Source organism: Melozone crissalis, unplaced genomic scaffold (genome assembly GCF_028551555.1).
Source record: "Melozone crissalis strain CALT ecotype California unplaced genomic scaffold, PUWL_Pcris_2 ptg000019l_1, whole genome shotgun sequence".
NCBI lineage: Eukaryota > Metazoa > Chordata > Aves > Passeriformes > Passerellidae > Melozone > Melozone crissalis.
The window spans coordinates 17,888,028-17,908,937 of record NW_026535797.1 but is presented as its reverse complement, the minus strand read 5'-3'; the positions used below and the strand labels follow the sequence as shown (position 1 = coordinate 17,908,937).

Sequence of the window (20,910 nt, the reverse complement as noted above, 5' to 3'; positions counted from 1 at the left end):
CATGGAAAAAAAAGTGAGATTAAAATGACTGCTCTTCAGATCTAAGTCTGCTTTGCTTTGGGGAGGTTTGGGTGAGAGATAAGACTAAATTTAATAAGGCATCAATTTCTCCTGTTCCCAATCTATAATAATTAGTATCTTTTCATGTCTAGATTCATTACAACAAGCTTTCAGTAAATGGAATAGTGTAAATTTGGAAGGCATAAAGGAATATCTTCCAAGATTTATTTCCTCCTTATTAAACATAAAACATGGAAAAACATATTTGCAGTCTTGCAATGAGGGATTATTTTTTCTTCCAGTCCCTTTTTCCAAGACAGTGATGTCAAAATACCCCCAGCTTTGTGAAGATCTAGAGACAATTCACTCTCCATTAAATACCAGCATTACTGTTTGAAGCTGTGCATGCCACTCTGAAGTCATGTGCTTTTCATGTCTAATGCAGCAAATGGAAAGAGTAATTCACTAATGTTCACACAGAGGCTAGTGCAAGGATTTTAGTCACAAGTAAACTCATCTCAGCAATTTTCCAGTAATCTATGCATGAGAAGTTTCACTTTCAGGGAAAAGAAAAAAGAAGAATTTTGAAAAAACAAGATTTTTGTTCTATTTTCTGCTTCTCTTATACCTGGATTGCCTGGGATAGGTTTGGTTGAAGTCAAGTGCCTTCAGAAAGCAGCAGGCCAAATTGGGATATATCTGGATGTTCCTTCCCCTCTGTTGTCAGCGGTGGAGTAACTGGTGCCTGGTACATCTCTTGCCCCCAGAACTCATATCTGGAAGTGATGTGCTGCTTCCAACCATCCATTTCACACAGGATGGGAAGTTGAGATGTGCAGGAGCAAGCCAGGATCGTTTCAGTGTCCCTGGGATGTATGGGGCAAGGGGGGAATAAAAACAGTTTCACCAAAGTTTCCAAACACAGATAGTGCTGATAAATCAGGGAAATGAACCTACAGCGACACAAGAAAAGCAGGGGTGCATGAAAGGCAGCCAAAGAGGCCGCTCAGCTGTGCAGGTCCCTGGTGGCCCATGGTGTCCCACTGGGCACGGCCACACTGCAGTTCAGGCCTCGGCAGGGCACGGGCGGCAGAGCCCCGCTCTCATACGCTCTTCTCACCCTCCATGTGCTCCTTGGCTGCTGGGGGCTGCTTGTCCTGGCCGCCCTCGGGGCCGGGCTTGGCGGGGGGCGTGGGGCTGCTGCTGGCGGCAGGCAGCAGGTTGGCAGACTGCAGCACGGCCTCCGAGTGCTCGCGCGCCTTCATGCGCAGCGCCGCCACGCTGGCCGTGCGGTTGCTCTGGCAGCCGTAGGTGGGCAGGAAGGACAGGCCCATGGGGTCAGGGACGCAGCACGAGCACAGAGGGCTCCCTGGGGAGGAAGGAGAGAAGCACAGTCACTGCTGGGAAGGTCATGGAAAACAGCTGTTCCCTCCATGGTCAGTCTGAAGAGGACAGAGATGAGGTTGGCCTTTAGTGGGTACGTTGACCTTTAGTGGGCACACGGGTGTCCTCTGGATCACTATGGCTAGAAAACCCATATCCTGTTCTGCTGATCCTTCTGTGAGAAGGATCTTACACCGTGAGTCATCCAGGGTGACAAACAGAGTGCAAGAGGGAAGTAGAGACAGAAGTGAGTGAAGTTCAGATCACACATGAGACTTTCTCATAAGCAAGGCTCAGCTCAGTCCCTCCTCTCATATCAGCTGCTGTTCTGTGGCTGCCATCAGCTCCATGCTGGAGATGTCCCCTGCCCTCCACCTGCACACTGAACCTGACCAATGTAGGCAGCAGCATTTGGTGAGTGAGCATAGGAGTTCTGTCACTTATCTTTGCCTGAAAGATTACAGGGGAGAGAAAGGTGAAAATATTCCACTCGTTATGATGACCTTCTCCTATCTCACTGTAAAATGAGATACTTTCCCTTGGCCAGGCCCCTGCCAGCTACTGGCACCATGTCTACCTGCAAGAGTCCATTCTTCCTTTACCCATTCAGTGTCTGTGCTGCTTCAGGGTGACCCCTCAAATAGAACGGCCTCAGAAGTGATCCAAAGTTACCTAAAGCTGCTGCTGTGATACAGCTTTAGAGTCCCATCAGGAGAGATGGGCCAGAGCATCTCTACCCTGTCATTTGAGACATGTGGCTGTTCCAAGCAGGCAGGGAAACACTGCAGCACAGATGAAGTGATTACTCTCTCTTGAAGCCAAAACCTTCCTGCAACCCACTGACAGAGGCAGTCCTCACTCCACCTGCTGCTTTTCTGAGGCTCTTCCTCTGGTTTCTCTTTGATAATGCTGTAGCTTGGGCCAGTTCCCAAATAAGCACACCTGGAAGTATAGGTTGATCACTGGGCAGGACATGCAGTCCATCCAAAACCCACGCTGGTACTCAGCTTAGAGGCATCTATTGAATGATGGAGAATGTGACAGAGGAGGAGGGTGGGGAGACGGGGTAGGATGCCTGAGCTATCTCTTGAATTTACTGTCTGGTTAAAAACCAGACACCATTAGTCACCATGTTTCCAGGGGTCTTAGAGGCCACACCAGCTCCACATCCTCATGTACACCCCTGACGGAAGCCTGTCTTTTGCTGATATGTTCCCTTTCAACAAGAAACAGCCCAGACAACTACTGGCACCCGCACATCCTGACACGATGCAGTATCTTCCCCTGATCTTTCCAAGCCAAGGACTTGCTTTAATTTCTGTAGTTAATATTTGAGTTAAATGGCTCATGACTAAGTGATGGAACTAATAACCTCCAGAGTTTTACACTTCTGTTCTTGGTAGCAACGGGTCAGCACCCATCTGCTAGGAATGAAGGCAGTCAGTTGTTTGTTTTTAAGATGTTGGCAAGACTTCTCCACAGCAATTGTCAGAGATTTGTGGTTGCCAGCAGCATTCAGGAAAAAGTATTCCTTGCATTTCAAAAAGCGGCATCTACAAAGGACAGCTTATTAATATAAATGGAAAGAACCCTTTTATCTTGTAATACTTCTCTGATAAAGCATATGATCAGCAGACCAACATTTCCATGGATCCAGGCATTTAAGCACAAGCAAGTTTCAGCACTTGGCTAAAATTATCGGCTTCTTTTGCTTTTAGCTCTAGGAAGCTCAGTCTTGAATTCTGTGGCTGCTTTGAGCAGGTCAGAAGGAGGGTTTACAATAAAATCTACTCAGTAACACAACTTACAGCTTTTGCTACCACCAGCCACACTCATAAAGTAATTTTTTGCCCTGTTGAATCACAGCCACTGTTTCTACAAGAGGGAGGAGGGGCCCTTCAGAGTCCCTGCAGTCTGGAGCAGGTTTTTTGCACCAAGTCCCACTATTCTGCTCAGAGGTAGAGGAGCTGGGAGGCCTGCAGGAGCATCAACTGCCTCTGCACTGCTGCTTTCTAACACAAACTGAATGAGGCTTTCAAACACAGCTGTTCAGCTCCCAGGCTGAGGGGAGGGCTGGCCTGCAGTGCCTAATGCAGGACTGGGCACAGGCACTGTTTAGTGGGAAGTGGGGAGAAGTGGAAAGCAGTCTTCTCCTTTTTGAAAAAGCAGGAATCGGCTCCATTCCCTAAGAATAATTTTCATTCCATTGTTAGAGCAATAAAATATTTATCAGCATTCAGCACCAGCCTAAGATCTTTGCTTAATAATTTGCCCTGATATTACCTAGTGGCTCTGCAACCTGAGGGTGCAGTTACCTGTGGTGGAAACAAAGCTATCTCTAGCAATAATTCACCCATAAACCATTTCTTTCATTTCCACTGAGGTTAAAATACTTGCAAACAGCTCACACATGAAAAAAAAAGTAAAGTAAAAAGCATCATTTGCTCCAGGGTCCAGCTAGAATAGAGAAGAAAAGGATTTAGCCCTGTTCCTTTTTAATGTATGTTGTAAAGAAGGTTGACTGTACCTTACAATCATCTGAATCTGCAGATAATAAGTCCAGTGAAATGTAGTGGACTTTGCCAGCACAAAGCCAAGGCCAAGAATGGGACACTCAGGAGTCCAAGGTCTCCACCTTCCCACCAGTCAGCCCACAATCTCCAGAAAAGTGACAGTGACCAAGACACAGGCACCCAGATATAGCAGGCAGCAGTAGTTTGTAATATCTTATTGCAATAGCCCTGAGCCCACAGTGGGAAAGGAAGGAACTGTTCCTACTTATTTCAAATCTTCATAGGACTTCAGGCATCCAGCGCCCATCAAAATCAGTGAGGGTACAGCCATCAGCCCTAGATCTGAATGCAGCCCCCACCAACATCTATGACAATCTAGGATTAGTTTATCAGGATTTGTTTTAAGTTGGTGCAATATGGACAGGGTAGTGTTTGCTTTCTTTCAGGAACTTACTGCCTTCTGTACGCAAAATTAAAATACACAATTAGATTTCTGCTGGATTGATCTGAACCTCCTTCTATTCCTATATGAGATCATACTTTAAATGCCCAGCCTGAACATAAATACTTAATGTAATAAATACAGTCTGAAATATTTGATCCACTTGGCAGTTTAATTGATCTACTACAGAGACTGACAGGAAAAATTAAATTAGTTTTGTCTTGTCTCTGCCAACATCACATTTAAATTATAACAATATTTGATCTACACTTTTCGTTGTGGACTCTTTTGTGCAGTTCCATGGTTCAGTTTAAGGTGGGAAGAGAGGGAGAGGAGTGGGGCACATGCTGATACATAAACATCAATATAAATTTTTAAATATGCATTTTGTGTTTCAAGTCAAGGGCTTAAAGAATTTAATGGGTAGTCTTTCCAAAAGGCAAACTCCACATTCCTTTCCTCTTTCATTATTTGTGCATATGAGCATTTGATATGGACAGCTGAATTACAACCTGACATGGAGGGAAGGAGAGAAAAAATCCCATTTAAAACCCTCTTATATCAATGCATGATGTTTAATTTTCAGAGAAAATACTATGTTTGATTTAATTATTGTTATCTTCTCATGGTAGTCACATTGGTTTTCTTCAGCTCTAATCCCTATCATAAGGATTGGAAGGTCAACGACAATCTCAAGTTTGTAGTGTTGATTACCAGTGGGAGCTGAGTCAATGGGAGCTCCCTCTTGCACTTCACAGATGACACCAACATTCTGTCAATTAAAGCCTAAGTCAAAAGTAGGAAACATACAAGTGGCTTTATTCAAATCTTCTCGAGCTCTGAATCAGGAAGTTCAGAACAAGAAAAGCATGAAATGGAGAAGCATCAGATGGTCCCAGTTTAATTTGGGGTAGCCTCAAGGCTGCTGGAATTATACTAGATGGTTTCTCCTTCTACTGAGAAGCTGTTTAAGTGTGGAAGGTACCCTGTGCTGCCCAGAGCCTGGAAGAGCACTTCAGAGATGCCAGCAGAATCCAAATGTTATAATTTCACATCTCCTTGGCTGTGACCCCTCTTTGCCCAGTAGAAACAACAAAGAGCTGATGATCTGGCTCAGATATTCCATCATCAGGTGCCATTCTGTCAAAATAACACTGGAACTGGAGGATTTCATCCTCCTTTATTTGTGCCAATAGTACTCCCAAAAAAAAAAAAAAATCAGAAGCCAGGACTTGCCTGTTAGAGCAGGAAGGCTGGCAGCAAAGCCCACAGAAAAGCTGAGAGAACAGAATGCTGTCAGCTTGGCAACCTCATCATTCCTTTGAATGCTGTCAGCTTGGCAACCTCATCAACCAACTTGCCCAGCCAAGGTCCACTAACCTAATCAAGATTTGTCCTGGAGGAACAAGACAGCATCTATTTCCTACTCATGCTCTTAGGGCTCCAAGTGCCTTTGTATTTCCTAGTGAAAAAGACCAAAAATCTCTACCTTTGAGGTAGAGCAGTGATAGAGCTGGGGGCCTGTGATATGGGAATCAAAAGAACCTTCTCAATGTGTGTGAATCTGCAGCAAACTAAAGAAATGTTTTAGATTCTCTGAAGTCAGAGTGGCAGATAAACTAAGAAAAATGCCAAACAAACCCACTTAATATATTGGCTGCGTTACATCAGAAAAGTCAGTAAATCCATAATCAAGAATGACATTGAAAATAAAAGACTCCAAGAGTTTTATTCTCATTCCCCAGTCTTACGGTAAACAGGGGAGCTTCAGTTCAGCAAACATCAGTTCAAGGGTGAGTTAGGTCCTTGAACACTTCTTTCACAGCCTCAGCAATGGGAATTGCCCAACGGAACTGAGCAAATTCCCTCCATCTTTCCATAATAGCAATTGAAATGTAATGGACAGGCAGTTCTAGTTATGTTTTAGGGTTTTTATCCTGGATACTGCAATTAAGCCTCCCTAATATGAACAACAACCACAGTAGCAGCAAACCATAAAAGAGCCTAATCAACAGTGGCCTGCAATACCCATTTGGATGTGCATAATACAATCGAGCTCCTCTCTCAGTGGTGTGGGGGTGCCGTGAAAACCAACTGAGCTATAACTTGCATGGAGAAGAGCTGTGGGTGAATTATGAAAGTAATTCCCTGGCAAGTGTAATTATTTCTCTCCTCATGCACTTCACTCATCATGGGTCTGGGGAAATTTCAGCGGAACGTAACAGACACACTCTTGGCCTCAGCCACCAGAATGGTAGAACACATCCGCCAAAAAACGGAGATTCTTGTTTACACCCATTAATAACATCTTCTGCATTAATGAATTGCATTCATGCTGTCATCCATTAAGAAGGTACTTTGAGGTCTCTCTGCACAGAACACTAGCTTCTCCAGATGACTCTATAGTTATACAGCCCATAAATAAAACAAGTATTTTCCCTTCATCTTTGAGGTCTGCAATTAAATCTACTAAATGGACTGCAGATGCCTGGCTTACAGTAAGTGTTTCATCTTAGAAGATCATGGAACTATTGAAGTCACCACAATGAAGTAGCATAGTTGTCAAATCAGGGCAATTTTAGAGAGTAATGAACATCAGAAATTTCATCTCTGTGAGTCAACCTTTTCCTCATTATGGTCAGTGGTGAAGTACTAAACCCCTGAAGTAGGAAACACTGTATACCCCAGAAATTATGACGTTGTGCTAATTCTTCAAATGAGGAATTATATTTCCTGACAGAATAGTACATGGGGAGAGGATACAGTTGTTAACAGATGTTTGCTATTGAGTACAGCCTCCACTGTGCTAAACTTCAGAGAGACAGGAGACAGGAAAAGGTCTGTTGTATTATTGAACAGAGAATATTTGACAGAAACAGAGAAAAACTGTCCAGTGATAATATATTCTTCTCTGGAAAAAGTCTATATTCTGAATAACAGTTTTCTTTGCATAGTATAGCCATCCCATCTTATTAACAGAACATCCTGTGGTTAATATCTTCACCTTGATGGAAAAAAAAAAATCTTGGTTTCAGACACAGCAGAATTCATGAGGCATAGTGCTTAGGGAAAATAGCTTTCTTCTCATTCATCAGAGCAGACCGGGTCTCGTGCTCCAACAATATCCCCTTATCCTAGAAATGGCACATGGGTGGTCCAGAGCCACATGAGGCAAGCCTAACGAGCACTTCACAGTCTTTCCAAAAGCAAAGTTGCAGCCTTAGTCCCTGCCCCAGACTAGGCTGTCTTAAGATTTCCTATCTCTTGTAGACCAGCTTCACCCTCAGCTATTACATCCTTAAATTACAAATTAGATCCCAGACTCTTGTGGCCTAAGCACTTTATGTAGCTTTGAAGACCTGGGTCTGGAGCCAAGCAATGCCAGAGAAAGAGAAAGAGAGGTATTGGGTTTTTTTTACTAAAGATAAAGAACTCTCAGATGACAGAATGAAAATGGTCCCTGAGAGCCTAAAATAATTATTAATTACTTACATCACCATCATCACTTGTTATTCACTGTATTGATTTTGTCTCCTTCCAAAGCATCAGTCAAATATTATTCACCAACACCACCAAAGTGTTGTCTCACAAGTCCAACAAAATGCATCTTGTCCCCTCAAAAGAGTAAGAAAACAACCTACACTTCCTAGGAGAACCTGATGTGGTGAGAGTGCTCATTTTTTTGCAGGCGGCTCTTATGGCTGTACTGAAGAATGTGATTCCCTTAACTGGCCAGGATTGTTCTCCCAGTGGTGGGAATATATATCTGTTTACAAGATCCACATAGAGGAGCTGCATTTTTTTTGATACTTGCATAGAAGAAAGCAGGGCCATGCATCCTTTTGTAGTGAAATAATGCTTTGATTCTGGAGCAAATATTTTGCTTTCAAAAGCACAGAGAATTCCTGGTAATTTCAAAGCATGTCTGGCACAAAACAAATACTGTGAAGACCTCTCAATCATTTCACTCTTCAATAAAACTTGCAAAATTTTGGAAAACCTTTCTACTTGCTGGGTTTTCCCTTATGCAAAAAATCAAAAAAACAAGCAGCTCATAGCTTTATGCCCTATGCTGAGTTTTATGGGATTTGTGTGACATAAAATCCTATGCCTCCAGACTGACTGTGGCAGGGTTCTGGCATCATTCTGCAGCAAAATGCAACTAGATTTTCAAGGGAGAGGCTTAGGTCCCTTAATTAAGATGTATAAGGGCATATACTATTGCCCACATGCACACAGCTCCTGTCTCAAACGGAAATCAAAAGAGAGTTGAACAAACTGAACTGAGAATATGACAAATACAGTCACATCAAGGTTTTGTGGGCACTGTGTCTCCCCCTGTCCTTTCCTTCCTTCTCACAACATTTATCTTTTCCTCCAGACTGACTCATGAGTTTGGTTGTGCTCTCAAATGCACTGGTTTAGATGGAACATCATTTACCTGGAGTTTCCATACCAAAGAAAAGCAAACTGTGCATTAGGCCTGTGATACCTTTGGTCCATTCAGAAGATCCAGAGATTGCCCTGGTTACCAATTAACAGGACCAAGACTCAGTGACTGCTGTGCACAGCCCTACCCCAGCCCAAGGGAATTCCTCTTGAAGAAATGGGGAAAGGAGAAACTTGTGGAGATGGGCCAAGGAAGGAGGACACAATACTCAATATATCAATGCCACAAGAGAGATGTTACAATTATTCTCTGCTTGTATATATCAGATTTGGTCCCTCATGTAACAGTAAGTTCTTCCCCCTTAACCCCAAAGCCAGAATTTGACATTGCTAAGACCTTGCAGCAGACCTGGCAGCAGCAGCAGAAGAGCTCCCCTCAAAGCAGCAGCTCAGACCACCAGTCCCTTGCCAGGATAACAGTACCCTGACAGGCACACACAGCTCCTGGTAGGGGCATACACAGATGTGCAAATCTGTATCTGCATTTCATAAAATCAAAATATGCTACTTTATTCCTTGCACGTACCTGGAGATTCTAGTGCCAGGCAAGAAATGTAAAACAGACATTTCAGAAATGAACTGTATATCTGACAACATTCCCCAAGACTATATGCAGGCATCTGATACCAGATCATTCCTATACAAATTGTATAAATAAAAAAATCTCTATTTACATTTGGGACAGTTTTTTCAGGGGCATTTCCTCTTAGTCTGGGCAACTGACTATTTAATACCTACAAAAGATTCAGGAATAGAACTTTTTCTGCCCCTAGGCTGTAAATCTTCAATCAAGCAAAAAAGAGCAAATTATTAGTTTCTCAATTTATTGGCTAAGCTGTAAAATCAAAGAGAAGAGTAACAGGAAGTCTTCCAAATAAATAAAACTAAAAATAAACAAACAAAAACAACAACAACAAAAATCCAACACCAAACCAGCAAAAAAACCAACCAGCTAAAAATAGCAACCCCTCACAACAATTTTAAAATATTTTTTCTTTCATTTTGCTTGGCTTTGTTTATTTGGGCAATTTTTTCTTAAAATTTAACTACATTTAAACATGAAATCAGTGAGAACATGATTTAATTTGAAAATGTTTGAATGTAAACTTTAAGGGAAAAAAACCACTTTAATGTCATCAAAATTATTCACTGAACACAACTCTATTTCCACACTTTTCAACCTGTCTGGGACTACCGTTGTTAATGAACAATTTTTTTGCCTGAAAAATTCCAGCTTATCTACTCCAGAGAGGCTTCCCAATGGAAAAAGTCAAAATTTGCAACCCCAAGACTTCACAGGGCAGAGATCAAGAGGACTCAGGCACTCTAAACAGCTGCTGCCCACCCACAGGTGACAAAAAGCCTTTAGGTTTTAGGGCTTATTTAGTACCCTGTGTGTCCTTTCTTGTTTCAAAGTTCCAGGTCCCACACCTACCAAAGGAGCTGTAACTGTGTGATGTGTCTGGCTTCAGCTTCTTTTGAAAGACAGGAGGGAAGGGGGTGCAGGGGGCAGGACACTGGACTTAACACACAACTCAGGAGTTTCAGACATTTGCTCCAGGAATACGCCTTGGCAGTGCTGATTTAAGTGGAAATACAAGGAGCATGAGGTATGCCAGAGGATACAGTGAAATGTATTAGAGGACATTTTTCTTTGTAGTGGTGGGTCTTCAACTGAGAAACTTTCCTCACAAGTTCTTGCAGCACACTGGGACACAGAGTAAATGTATGTGCCTCTTTGTGCTTGGCACTGCTATGAGGCTTTGCATCCTATAAATCTATAAATTGAATTCATCCTGCTTACACTCTTAGTCTTATAAATTGTTAGACTAAGAACAGCTAATGGATGAGTAGGTGATTTATTTTTAAAAGTTGCATACTGCTGCTGGATACCAAAAGTATATAGACACAGGATGTACCCTTCCTGAAGCTGGGGTCCCAGGTAATGGGGAATTACTTTGTATCCTCCCCTGTCCCCAGGAACATGCTTTATTCAAGTTCTCAAAGGGGATCTACTGTCCAAGAAGAGAAAGGTCTGGATTGTGCAGAGATGCACTGCAAAGGAAACCACATGCAAAGAGCGGATGAGGCATCAGTAATGGTGCCAGGTACTACATAATGCAAAAGGATGTATATAACTAATTTATTAGAATAAATTTAAGTCTTAAAAAAAATGCATATGCAACAAAAACTCTAAAGGAGCAAACCCCACCTGTCTTACTCCTTCACAGAAAACCTGACCTCATGAAAAGTAGCCATCAGAGTAAAATGAAGGAGTTTTGCCACAAATGATCCTACTATAGGAGTCTCACTTTGGTTTGTGCAGCATTGGTCAGTGCAAATACTGCCAATCTAAAGAGAAAGAGGGGTCTGCCATTTCCCAAAGGTTTCCTCACAGAGGGCAGTGGGACCATGCCACTTAGCTTGAAAGGGATGCTCTTTGAGCTTGCTCCCAAGTAAAGTAAAGTAACCTACCTTTTAGAGAGGCGACGTGGGATAAAGCTTGTGCATAGGTGGCTGTGTTGAGAAGAGTCCCCGGCAGGCAGGAAGGGAAGAAAGGGCCTGTAGGACCCACTGCTCGGCTCAGGCTGATGGAGAGAAGAAGATAAATTCCTTACAAAACCAGAACCAGCTATTCCATTTGTGCATGCACTCAAACACATTGGTGTCTCAGCACACAACTAGATGTGACCCAGGCTGGACAACACCAGTCTCCCACAGCCACCAGCTCCTCAGCTTCTCCACAGGGAACAGTGGATTGCACAAGAAACACCTCATTTTCTAAAGATGATGCCTCTAGGTCAAGGCATAGCAGCAAATCTGTATGCACATACATACATATGAGGCATTCTTGCCCCACAGACAGGTAGGCAGATGATATAATATATTACTCTTACCTCTGCTGGATCTCGAGACCCTCTTTTTTATTCCTGGTTTGGTCTGTTGGAGAAGGGGAATTTAAATTCCTCGCAGGAGGTGCCACTTCAGCCATAGTTTCCTTAGAGCCCTCTTGGTCAGAAGCACCCCTCTCTGTTTTTCTCCATTTAGCCCTTCGATTTTGGAACCACACCTGGAGCAGGAGAGGAATTCTATGTGAAAACCATGTTTAGCTAAATGTGCAGCAAGGAGATTATAAAATGTTACTCCAGTGAAATCTGTCATTTACTAGCTTGGCTAAATCTTCCTGTTATTTTGCATCCCCATTGCTATTCTAGTTGAGTCTTAGGATGACATTTGTATTTGTGATATTTCTGCATCTGGAAAGCAAGCCAGAAATGTCTAAAGACATTCAAAAGGCATGCCAGAACAAAAATTTAGGGTTAAATACGTATCTAAGCACTCTGATTAAAACATATATAAGTCTTTAAATCAGCAGCTGCTAGAATCAGAGAGGTCAGAAGTGAAAAGATGTGGATCTGGCCATCTTATCCAGCCCATTTTCTGGAGAGGGCTGATACTGGCTGTTCTTCCTCTCATGGCCAGTCTGCTTTCAGAGGACTCAAAAGCAGATAGGTACTAATTTTGGAACATCATTCTGCAGTTTAATAATGTTTTCGTGCAACTGCCCCCACTTCAGGCCACACAATGAATTCAGAATAGAACACCAATTTCCAAACCTTTTTTTTTCCCCCATATGCAAAACAAATATTCATATTCTTGATTTTTTTTCTGACTATTATTCTAAATTTTTTTCCTATTAACCTAGGAGCTGATATGCTGAAAGTATGATGTTTGAGGTGGCAAATGCCAAGTCTCTCTGGAGGTCAGGAAATCCACATTTTAATACATGAATTCAAGTATGGGTGAGATTGTTGTTATTATTATTCTTCTCCTTCTCCAATTCCATTTTAGTTAGCTGCCTTTTAATTGCATGTATCAGCAAACATTGAATAATGATTTTATCTATATTCTAAATTTAGAGCAGTTAAATGCAAAGCAAAATGCAGACACTTTCTTGTGTCTTAATTGAATGAAGGTCACAGCTATAACAATATTTAATTGAGCTATTTTTCATTATCATATTTTAATGACTTTGCACTGACAGTTCGCCTGCTTCTGAGGAAAGAGCATGATGAAGTCGTTTATTTCCCTATTTAGTTATTGTTTGACAACATCATCTTCGATTAAGACTCTGCTTTATAGCACATTAATCATATTTGAATGAGCAAGGGGTATAATGTAAACATATCTCCCATCCTCTGTGTTTCCCCATGTCTCTGCATGAAAGCAGGCTAAACAAATGCTTGCATCTATTGTCTGTTTGCATAATAGCCAACAACAAGGCTAAACACCAGTCCTCAGCAATCTAATTGTCACCACCCCTATCTCACCCTTGCACCTTTCAGGAAGAAGTTATGATCTTCCACTTCTGAATGCTCAATAATTGTCCCATTTATCTCAATTTGCAGTTCAGTCTTTAGGCACCAATAGCCAAAATGGCATTTTTTATTATTTTTTTAAGCCAGTACCTACAATGCAGCGGTAAAAGGAGATTTTCATTTCCAAATAATAATCAGTTTAATTTGCCCGCATATGACCAATGATTCATGTTCAGATTTAATAATCAGGATCACATAATCTGATTATAGGAGAAATAATTTGTTCACAATCCCCAATTTACTGTGGTGAATTCCATTATCTCTCTTCAGCCATTGGGTTTTAAGAGATACTAACATGACCCTAGGGAACAAAAGGCAAGCTATTATATTTCCTACAATTAGATCTTTGCATAGTCTTAACCCCAAGCACCTAAATTAAAAAAAAATAGAAGAAGACCGTGCAGAAAAGCCCCATAAATAAAAATGAATGCATAATCGTGTTCAAAAAATGGTTTGCAACTCTGTTGTGGATGCCTAAAGAGTTACGGGGATCCATCCCTGACGACTGCAGGACTGCTTGTTTTAGCAGAGAACCTGCATATACATATGGACTGGACATGGAAAAACAAACATGGAAAAAAGAAAAGAAAAACTAAGGAAAAAGGTAAGGAGAAGGAAGAAAGGAAGGGCTGGAAAAGTGTGGCTGTGGACAGAGTAATCATGGCCAATGGTATTTATTGGATCATATTAAAGGTGTGGGAATTGCTCTGCAGGCTCTTTATCTGCCTAAATTAAGTGTTTAGAAAGAAGGCAAAAGGGAGAAAAGTTGAAGAGGTGCAGAAGCTTTCTTCCTGGCAGCCGGGCTCCCTGCAGCTGACTAACCCCACTGCTCAACAGTGGTCATAGTTGCTTTGGAGAATCACGTCTCAGCTCTTTTCTCTGCACCACGCCCCCCCTCCAAAAGCAAGGAAATGGATGTGCATTGATGTAATTTAGTACCTTGGAGACGCGGACAAATTAGTGTAGAACATTATCACTAGTTAATTATGAATGACCGATTAATCAACCTAATCTAATATTCCACATTATGTTGATGTTATTAAAGTGCATCATGAAAATGACAGATCGTCTTCATTTGCGTTCTTTGGCCAAATGTGCACTCTGCAGTCATGATGTCAAATAAAAAAAAAATTTAAAAAAAAAAGTTTGCCATTTTGAATATTTGAATATCCGAGTTAAGTAATTCCCCAGGATGTTTACCTGCACCCTGGCCTCCGTGAGGTTGATTTTCAGAGCCAGCTCTTCCCGAGTGAACACATCGGGGTAGTGGGTTTGAGCAAAAACGGCTTCCAGGGCCTCGAGCTGATGGAGGGAAGGAGAGCAGAGATCTGTGAGAGATCCGTGGGGATCCGTCCGCCCCACGGGGGTGTCTGCCAGGCATGGATGAGGCAGCGGGGCCGGCAGGATGGGCTGGCACGGCACGGGGCATGCAGGAGGGAGGCTGGGAGCGGGCAGGAAGCAGGCACGGGGGAGGCAGGGAGCCGGTGCGATGTAGGCGATGGGTGCCGAGGCCGGGGGCAGAGGGAAGCGGCTCCTACCTGCTGCAAGGTGAACGTGGTGCGGTTGCGGCGCTGCTTCCTGCGCAGGAACCCGTCGTCGAAGTCGCCGGCGGAGTGACCTCCAAAGGGGGCAGCGCCTGCGGACCGAGAGCCGCGTTAGGGCCGCTGTGCCCCGGGCACACCGGGCCGGGCACGGAGCCGCTCGGGCGGGCAGCGCTACCCCAGCTCCAGGGCCGGGGGGTTCTGCTGCCCAGAGCGCACCCCGGCCCGGGAATGAACATTTTTTGGGCCATTTGTATTTTAAAAGATTAAAGAGACCAGACTTTGGCATAGGCGTGCGGACAGCAGCTGGCAAGGGCCCTGCCCATCTGCCCGGCCAAGGGGGCAGGGGGGCCCTGGCAGGCTCCTCTGCACGCCCCGAGGGAGCGGCCGGACCGGCCCCGGCTGCTGTCCTGGCTGCCGGAGGAGAAGGCGGGCACGGCGCTCGGTGCAGCCCAGCACCGGCTGCTCGGCCACGGCTGAACCGCTGGGAGTCGGTAGCGGGGCTGGGGAGGCCGCCCTGCCCTTCCCCGAGCGGCGTTCGGGGGCCCGACGGGGTTTGTCCCCAAACGGAGGTCGGGAGAGGGCAGATGGGCCACCGGGATGTGAATTACGTCCCATGGAGCGGACCCCGGCCTTACGGCTCCCCCCAGTCACACATCACCCGTGCGTGCCCGTGTTGAAATGTGTCACTCCCTTTCTGTTCGCTAAAAAACGCAAACAAAACAAAACAGACCAAAAAACCACTCAAAACTTAAAGCAAAGCAAAAAATAAAACCAAAGAAAGCAACCCCAAACCAAAAAAAGAAAACAAAAAGAACTCCAAACCAAAACCCACAAAGGAGCAAACAAAACCAAACCAAAATAAACCCTCACAGAACAGAAAAACACCAGAACCCCCAGAAGTGCTGCTGAGTGTCCCTGTGACCCCACTCACAGAGCTGCCCCTGGAGTGCTCTGGGGTACGTGGGCTGGAGGTCACCGCTCATCTCGCAGCATCATTTGGAAGATAAACACGGCCTGAGCCCTCTCCTCGCACAGCCCTCACACCGTGTGGGCCTGAGAGAGGCTCATCCGAGAACAAAATACTGTCCCGGTGACCCCCAGAAAGCGGCGTCTTCCCTGCGGCACCGGGCCGAGCGCTGCCCGAGCGCTGGCCGGACAGAACTTTTCTGTTCCCCCTTCTTTGGGTCGGTGGCGGGATTTGGACAGAGTTACATATTTTTTATTTTTTCTTGTGATGCCCAGCGCTGTTTGCACCCTCTGGCAGTACAGATCGCCCCTTCCCCCCGGCCCGCTGCTGCCCAAGGCGGGAGAGAGAGGGGCCGGCCCCGGACAGCGCCGGGAGAGGCTCCAGCCTGCGGGGCCGCCAAACACAGGCACCGGCCCCATGCTGCCACCGGAGAAACAAACGTACAGCACACAAACAAACAAACAAGCAAACAAAAACAAGAACACGTTTCCAAAGCTGTCTGCCAAAAACAAGCAAACAAAGCCCCCTCAGAGTTCGGTGGCACTGGCGGAGGGACCCTCGCACTGTCCTGCCCAGTCCCACTCCCCTGTCCCGCCCGGAGAAAACTTTGGGGAGTGAATATTCCAGCCGGGATGCACAGACCGGCTTGGGTCCGCTGTCCCTGGGAAGCCGTGCTTAAAGAGGCGCTGACCCTCCCCGAAGTGGGATGGAACCGCTGGACCACATCCTCCTGCCAGCGCCGCCGCAGGGAAAGCCCCTTCCCGCCGGCGATGCCCGTGCAGGGAGCGGGGTGTCCTGGCCGGGGTTTTACGGGGCCGGGTCGCTTTCCCCGCCGTGCAGCCGCGGGGAGCCGGTAGCACTCGGGCACTGGGGAAAGCCCCGCCGGGGGCTGGGGCTGCGCGGCCGCGGCCCCGGGGATGCTCCGGCACTGCGAGGGAGGGAGCGGGGCAGAGGGGCCCGGGCATCTGCGGGGGTGACACGGGGAAATCCTGAAGGCTGCCAATTTTTAGAAAGGGAATCAACTGCAGCAACAATAATAATAATAAAAAATCAAAAGTCTCTAATCAATAATACAAAGAAAAATCATCCTCCCAAATATTTATTTTCCCCCGTTTTTTTTTTTCCTTCTGTTGTACCTCATTTTTCCCCATCCTCCCACAGAATGTTTGCAAAATAGCATTAAAGATTTATGCGGTCCCTTTGGCTGGAGGGAGGAGGCGTGACCACGTCCTGAAAGTGTCCCGATTACAGCCATGACACCAACATCTGTGCTGGGAGGGGAGAAAAGCATCTCTCTCTTAGCCTGAGGCTCAACTGCGGGATCGCTATCCACAGAGGGGAGGCAGGTGGCAAAATGACGGGGGTGGGGGTGTAAAACCTAGCCCTTTCCAGCAGGAATCAAATTAAAAAAAAAAAAAAAGTCTTGCAATCCTTCTTTCCTTCCTGTGACAAGGGGGGAAAGCTAGAAGGGGGAAGGGGGACAGGGTTGTATTTTCTTAAGGAAAAGGATGATATTTAGTTGTCTCTCTATAAATTTACATCTTATCCCAGCACGCATTTGTACGCGACAGTCGTGGCGCAAGTTCTGTCGCAGTTTCTCCTTCCATCCCCAGCGCACCCCCGCCCACAGACACCTCGAAGTTCAGCTCTTGTACTTACACATCTCTGTGCGACAACACTCACCCTCTAGCTGCGGGGGGCAGTGGAAGTAGAACATGGCCCTGCGGCTGGGTGCGCGCCCGCTGCTCGCAGCTGCGAGCCCGACGGCGGCCGGCGCCGGGGCCAGCCCGCAGCCACGGACCCGCACCAGCTCCCGCGCCCGGCACCGCCGCGGTGCCTCCTGCAGGTCTGAACACACAGAGGGAAAGAACAGAATAGGTGAAGAGCCAGGAGAAAACACCTGAAGAGACCCATTGATAACCCTAAAGCCCATCCCAGAGGAAGAAGAAAAAGTAGCGTCTGACCCTGTGCAACGAATTAAAAACGACAGAGGCAGAAAACTCCGTGGTAGGCGTACAGTAATCAGAATCAGCAAAACTTTGTTGGTTTGATTTTTTTTTCCTGCCCAGAATAGCAGATTGTGTCTATCTTGTTTTTCTATCTACCTATCCATCCATCTCTATATCTATCCATCCATCCATCCATCCATCCACCTCTCTATCTATCTATCTATCTATCTATCTATCTATCTCAAATATTCCTTTACGGAGCAAATAGTTACATAAAGAAAAACAAATGTTTGCAGGTAAGATTGAACTGCTTAAAAGAAAATTTAAATTATTTTGCCAAAATGAAACAGCAATAAATCCTAAAAGCTGCCTTCTTTTTAAAGCATCCAGCACACTGAGAGCCAATGTCCTCAGCAAGGAAAAAAAACCCAAGCAACAATTCAAATTTATATGCAGTCATACTAAAAACAAACAAACAAACAAAAAATCCAGAAGGTACATGAATATAGTGATCCATACCTAAACCGAACAGAAGTAAAAATCACCGGTAAGGTTTGGGGGTGTTTTGCTTTAGAATAAGGCGCTGGGAGTTGTTGGCTGCAGAGACAGAAGGGCTGTGTGGAGTTCTGGAAGTGGCCAGATGTCTTTATATCTGTCTACAGCATGCTCTGCCTCTCAGCACTTGCCTTTATAATCTCACGCATAATTGGCCTTAATCTGATTATTTCCAGCGCTGTCTACAGTGAGTAACTTGGATAGGTCTATTGGGCCCTACAAATGGCCCACGTGGTGTGCAGAGCAGGGGGGGTGGAGAGGATGAAAAGAAAAAAAACCGCGTAATTTCTCAGCAAACGCCAGGAATGTGAACGGCAGCAACACAATCCCATTATTTTCCGAGCGCCGGCGCTCCGGGGCTCGCAGCCCCCTGCGTGTCCCCCCGGCCCGGGGTGCCCCGGGGTGCGGGCCGGGGGGGCCCCGAGCGCTGCCCGTAATTGCCGCCGGATGGGTTTTGGGGGGCCGCTCTGCACACGCCTCGCCTTTCCAAGCGATCGTACCACGGCAAAGTTTGATTTTGTTCGCAGCGAGGGGTCTCTGGATTTATGCTCGCTTCCCGTCTGCAAATGATATGCGGCGGGACCCTTCGCAATTACTTTTAAAATGCATCCGAGACATAGGCTCAGCGGAGAGAGATGGCCCTTGCCTCAGCCCGGGTGAAAATTAGACTTTAAAGTACCCAGATGAAATTTTCAAGTCAGGGACGCGGGATTGGATCAAATCACATAAACTGCAAAAAAAGCAAGTATAATGGCGCATAATTGGTTCTGTAATAGCATTACACAAGGATAATAGCCTGTTATGGCCCCCTGCACATTAAGTGCTTCCCTGGCGTAAAGCCTTTATGATATTAAAGGGGGAATATAATGATATTTTGGTTATTAAATGCGTGTAATTAATTTATGCACCACTGAAAATAAAGTTGGTATTATGACCCACTCAAGATGCATCAGAAGATGTAAGTCAGACAACTGTTGATAAGTTCTGGTGTCTATGTTCCGTCTAGACTGCTGATTTTATTTTGGAACAATTGCTTCTCCGGCAGACTACACAAATTTAATATTTTATAAAGATTGAAATGTTCTGTGCAGGAAGGGCGAGCAAATCTACACAGGCTCTCTTAGATCTGATGGGAGTTTAAAGACAGCACATTCATACCAGAGCAAAGGAGATGGATACAGGCAATACAGGTGCAGAAACAGTGATATTGAAGAGATGATGTCTTTGGAAAGTTGATTCTGTACATACGATCTCATTAAATAAACACTAATAAGCCTTAGAAATATCACCTGCTCTGTCTTTTACATTAGGCATAGATGTGGAAATTCCCCTAACGTATATTCAAGTTGGAGCTATGCCTCCATCCTGTGAAGCATTAATTTAGCAAAGTAAGGCAAAAATTAATTTTGAGATACGAATTGATTTGATCTGATCCTATCTTATCCATTCACTTATAATTTTAGCATAGTACTAACAGATGTAGAAGGCTGTCTTCAGGTGTTTTATATACGTTTAGATGTCTACACACACACTTTTAGGAATATCTTTGTTTGACAACAGACATTTGCTCACCATCCAGGCAAGTCTCTGAGCAGTAAAGTATACTACGAATTGAGATGGTTTTTACAGCACCATGCAAGATCAAAGACCAGTGCTCTGAATCTGACTGCACTCGATAAAATAGCAGCACAAGCTTTAGGTCAAGTAACCTTAAAAAGAAGACCATAACCTAGAGGTGCTGCCTGCATCTCTCCTGACAGTCTCCCCCTCCTGAGAGGGGGGGAAAATCCACACAGGGCCAGTGCTGTAGGATCCCTTAGCACAGAGGCAGATGTGCCTTTTCCTTTTTCTCTGACATCGGGAAGAGATGAGTGAGATAGTGTTTTATCATAAGAACCCCTAATAAAATAATAATAACTTCATTATGGTGCTCTCAGGCCTTGCTCTAGTCAGGGGGCTGCATTGCTGTTTTGGCTCCAGGACTCACTTTCCCCAGCAGTTTGAAGCCTGCAAGTTCAGCGTATTACAGGAGGGGGAGAAGGCGGAATGGTGCACGGGGAAGTGCTCCAAGTCGCTGCTTTTTAAATAGAAGCAAAAGAACCCTGAGCCGGTCGAGACTCAACTTTCTCCCAAGGACCAGCAGCTGCAAAACAAGGAGATAACTAAGCAATATATAATCCCCCACCCCTCGCCAGCTCGGCGTCTGTTTAATTTTAATGCTCGAAACGCGGGGCTGACATAATTAAAAGTTAGCGCTGGGGAGTCCTGGGTGCTGCTCTCGGGCGGACGGACGGAGCCCGGGGCGGCGGCGCTTCAGCACCACGGAGAGCGCCCGCAGCTCCGGCCCCGGCCCGGCCGCGCTCCCGGGGGAGCGGCTGCGGGCAGGGCTGCTCCGGCCTCCCTCCGTGTCCCCCTGCTGCAGACCCTTTCCTGCCAATCCGGGACTACCGGGGAAAATATAGGCAGTAAGTTGTTTGGGATCATGACTAGTATTTCTCTGGTGGTTCCCGTGATCTAGCAACCAAAGCACTAAAAACAAGAATGATGTAGCGTACAGAGCTAAAATATTTCAGGGAAAAAAAAAAACAAACCTTTTAATTTACCTTTAATACTTTAAAGGTAAAGTCTCCTTCATAAACTTAATTTTCATTACCATTACTATTATTATTAATGTTGTTATTACTGCAACTATTGTGACATCAATATTAGTTACTAGGTCTGCAAGAAAA

The 20,910-nt window shown here is 45.1% G+C and overlaps 1 protein-coding gene across 1 annotated transcript; it reads right to left on the bottom strand.

Moving 5' to 3' along the window:
• Window positions 1–1,103: 1,103 nt before the first annotated feature.
• On the bottom strand, window positions 1,104–17,394 carry DRGX (dorsal root ganglia homeobox). Its single transcript, XM_054277364.1, has 6 exons — window positions 17,361–17,394; window positions 14,705–14,802; window positions 14,367–14,468; window positions 11,685–11,857; window positions 11,263–11,375; window positions 1,104–1,369 (listed from the first exon to the last, which is right to left on the bottom strand). Exons 1-6 carry the CDS (start codon window positions 17,392–17,394, stop codon window positions 1,104–1,106), a joined length of 786 nt encoding a protein of 261 aa, XP_054133339.1.
• Between the last annotated feature and the right edge of the window lie 3,516 nt (window positions 17,395–20,910).

What these genes read in the sequence shown, in the direction of transcription:
- DRGX (XM_054277364.1), bottom strand. Translation starts at nt 17,394, where the DNA reads ATGTTCTACTTCCACTGCCCCCCGCAGCTAGAGG. An exon ending in CTGCCCCCCGCAGCTAGAGG is followed by an intron (nt 14,803 to 17,360) that starts GTGAGTGTTGTC and finishes CTCGGTCCGCAG; the next exon opens with GCGCTGCCCCCTTTGGAGGT. An exon ending in CCACGTTCACCTTGCAGCAG is followed by an intron (nt 14,469 to 14,704) that starts GTAGGAGCCGCT and finishes TCCCTCCATCAG; the next exon opens with CTCGAGGCCCTGGAAGCCGT.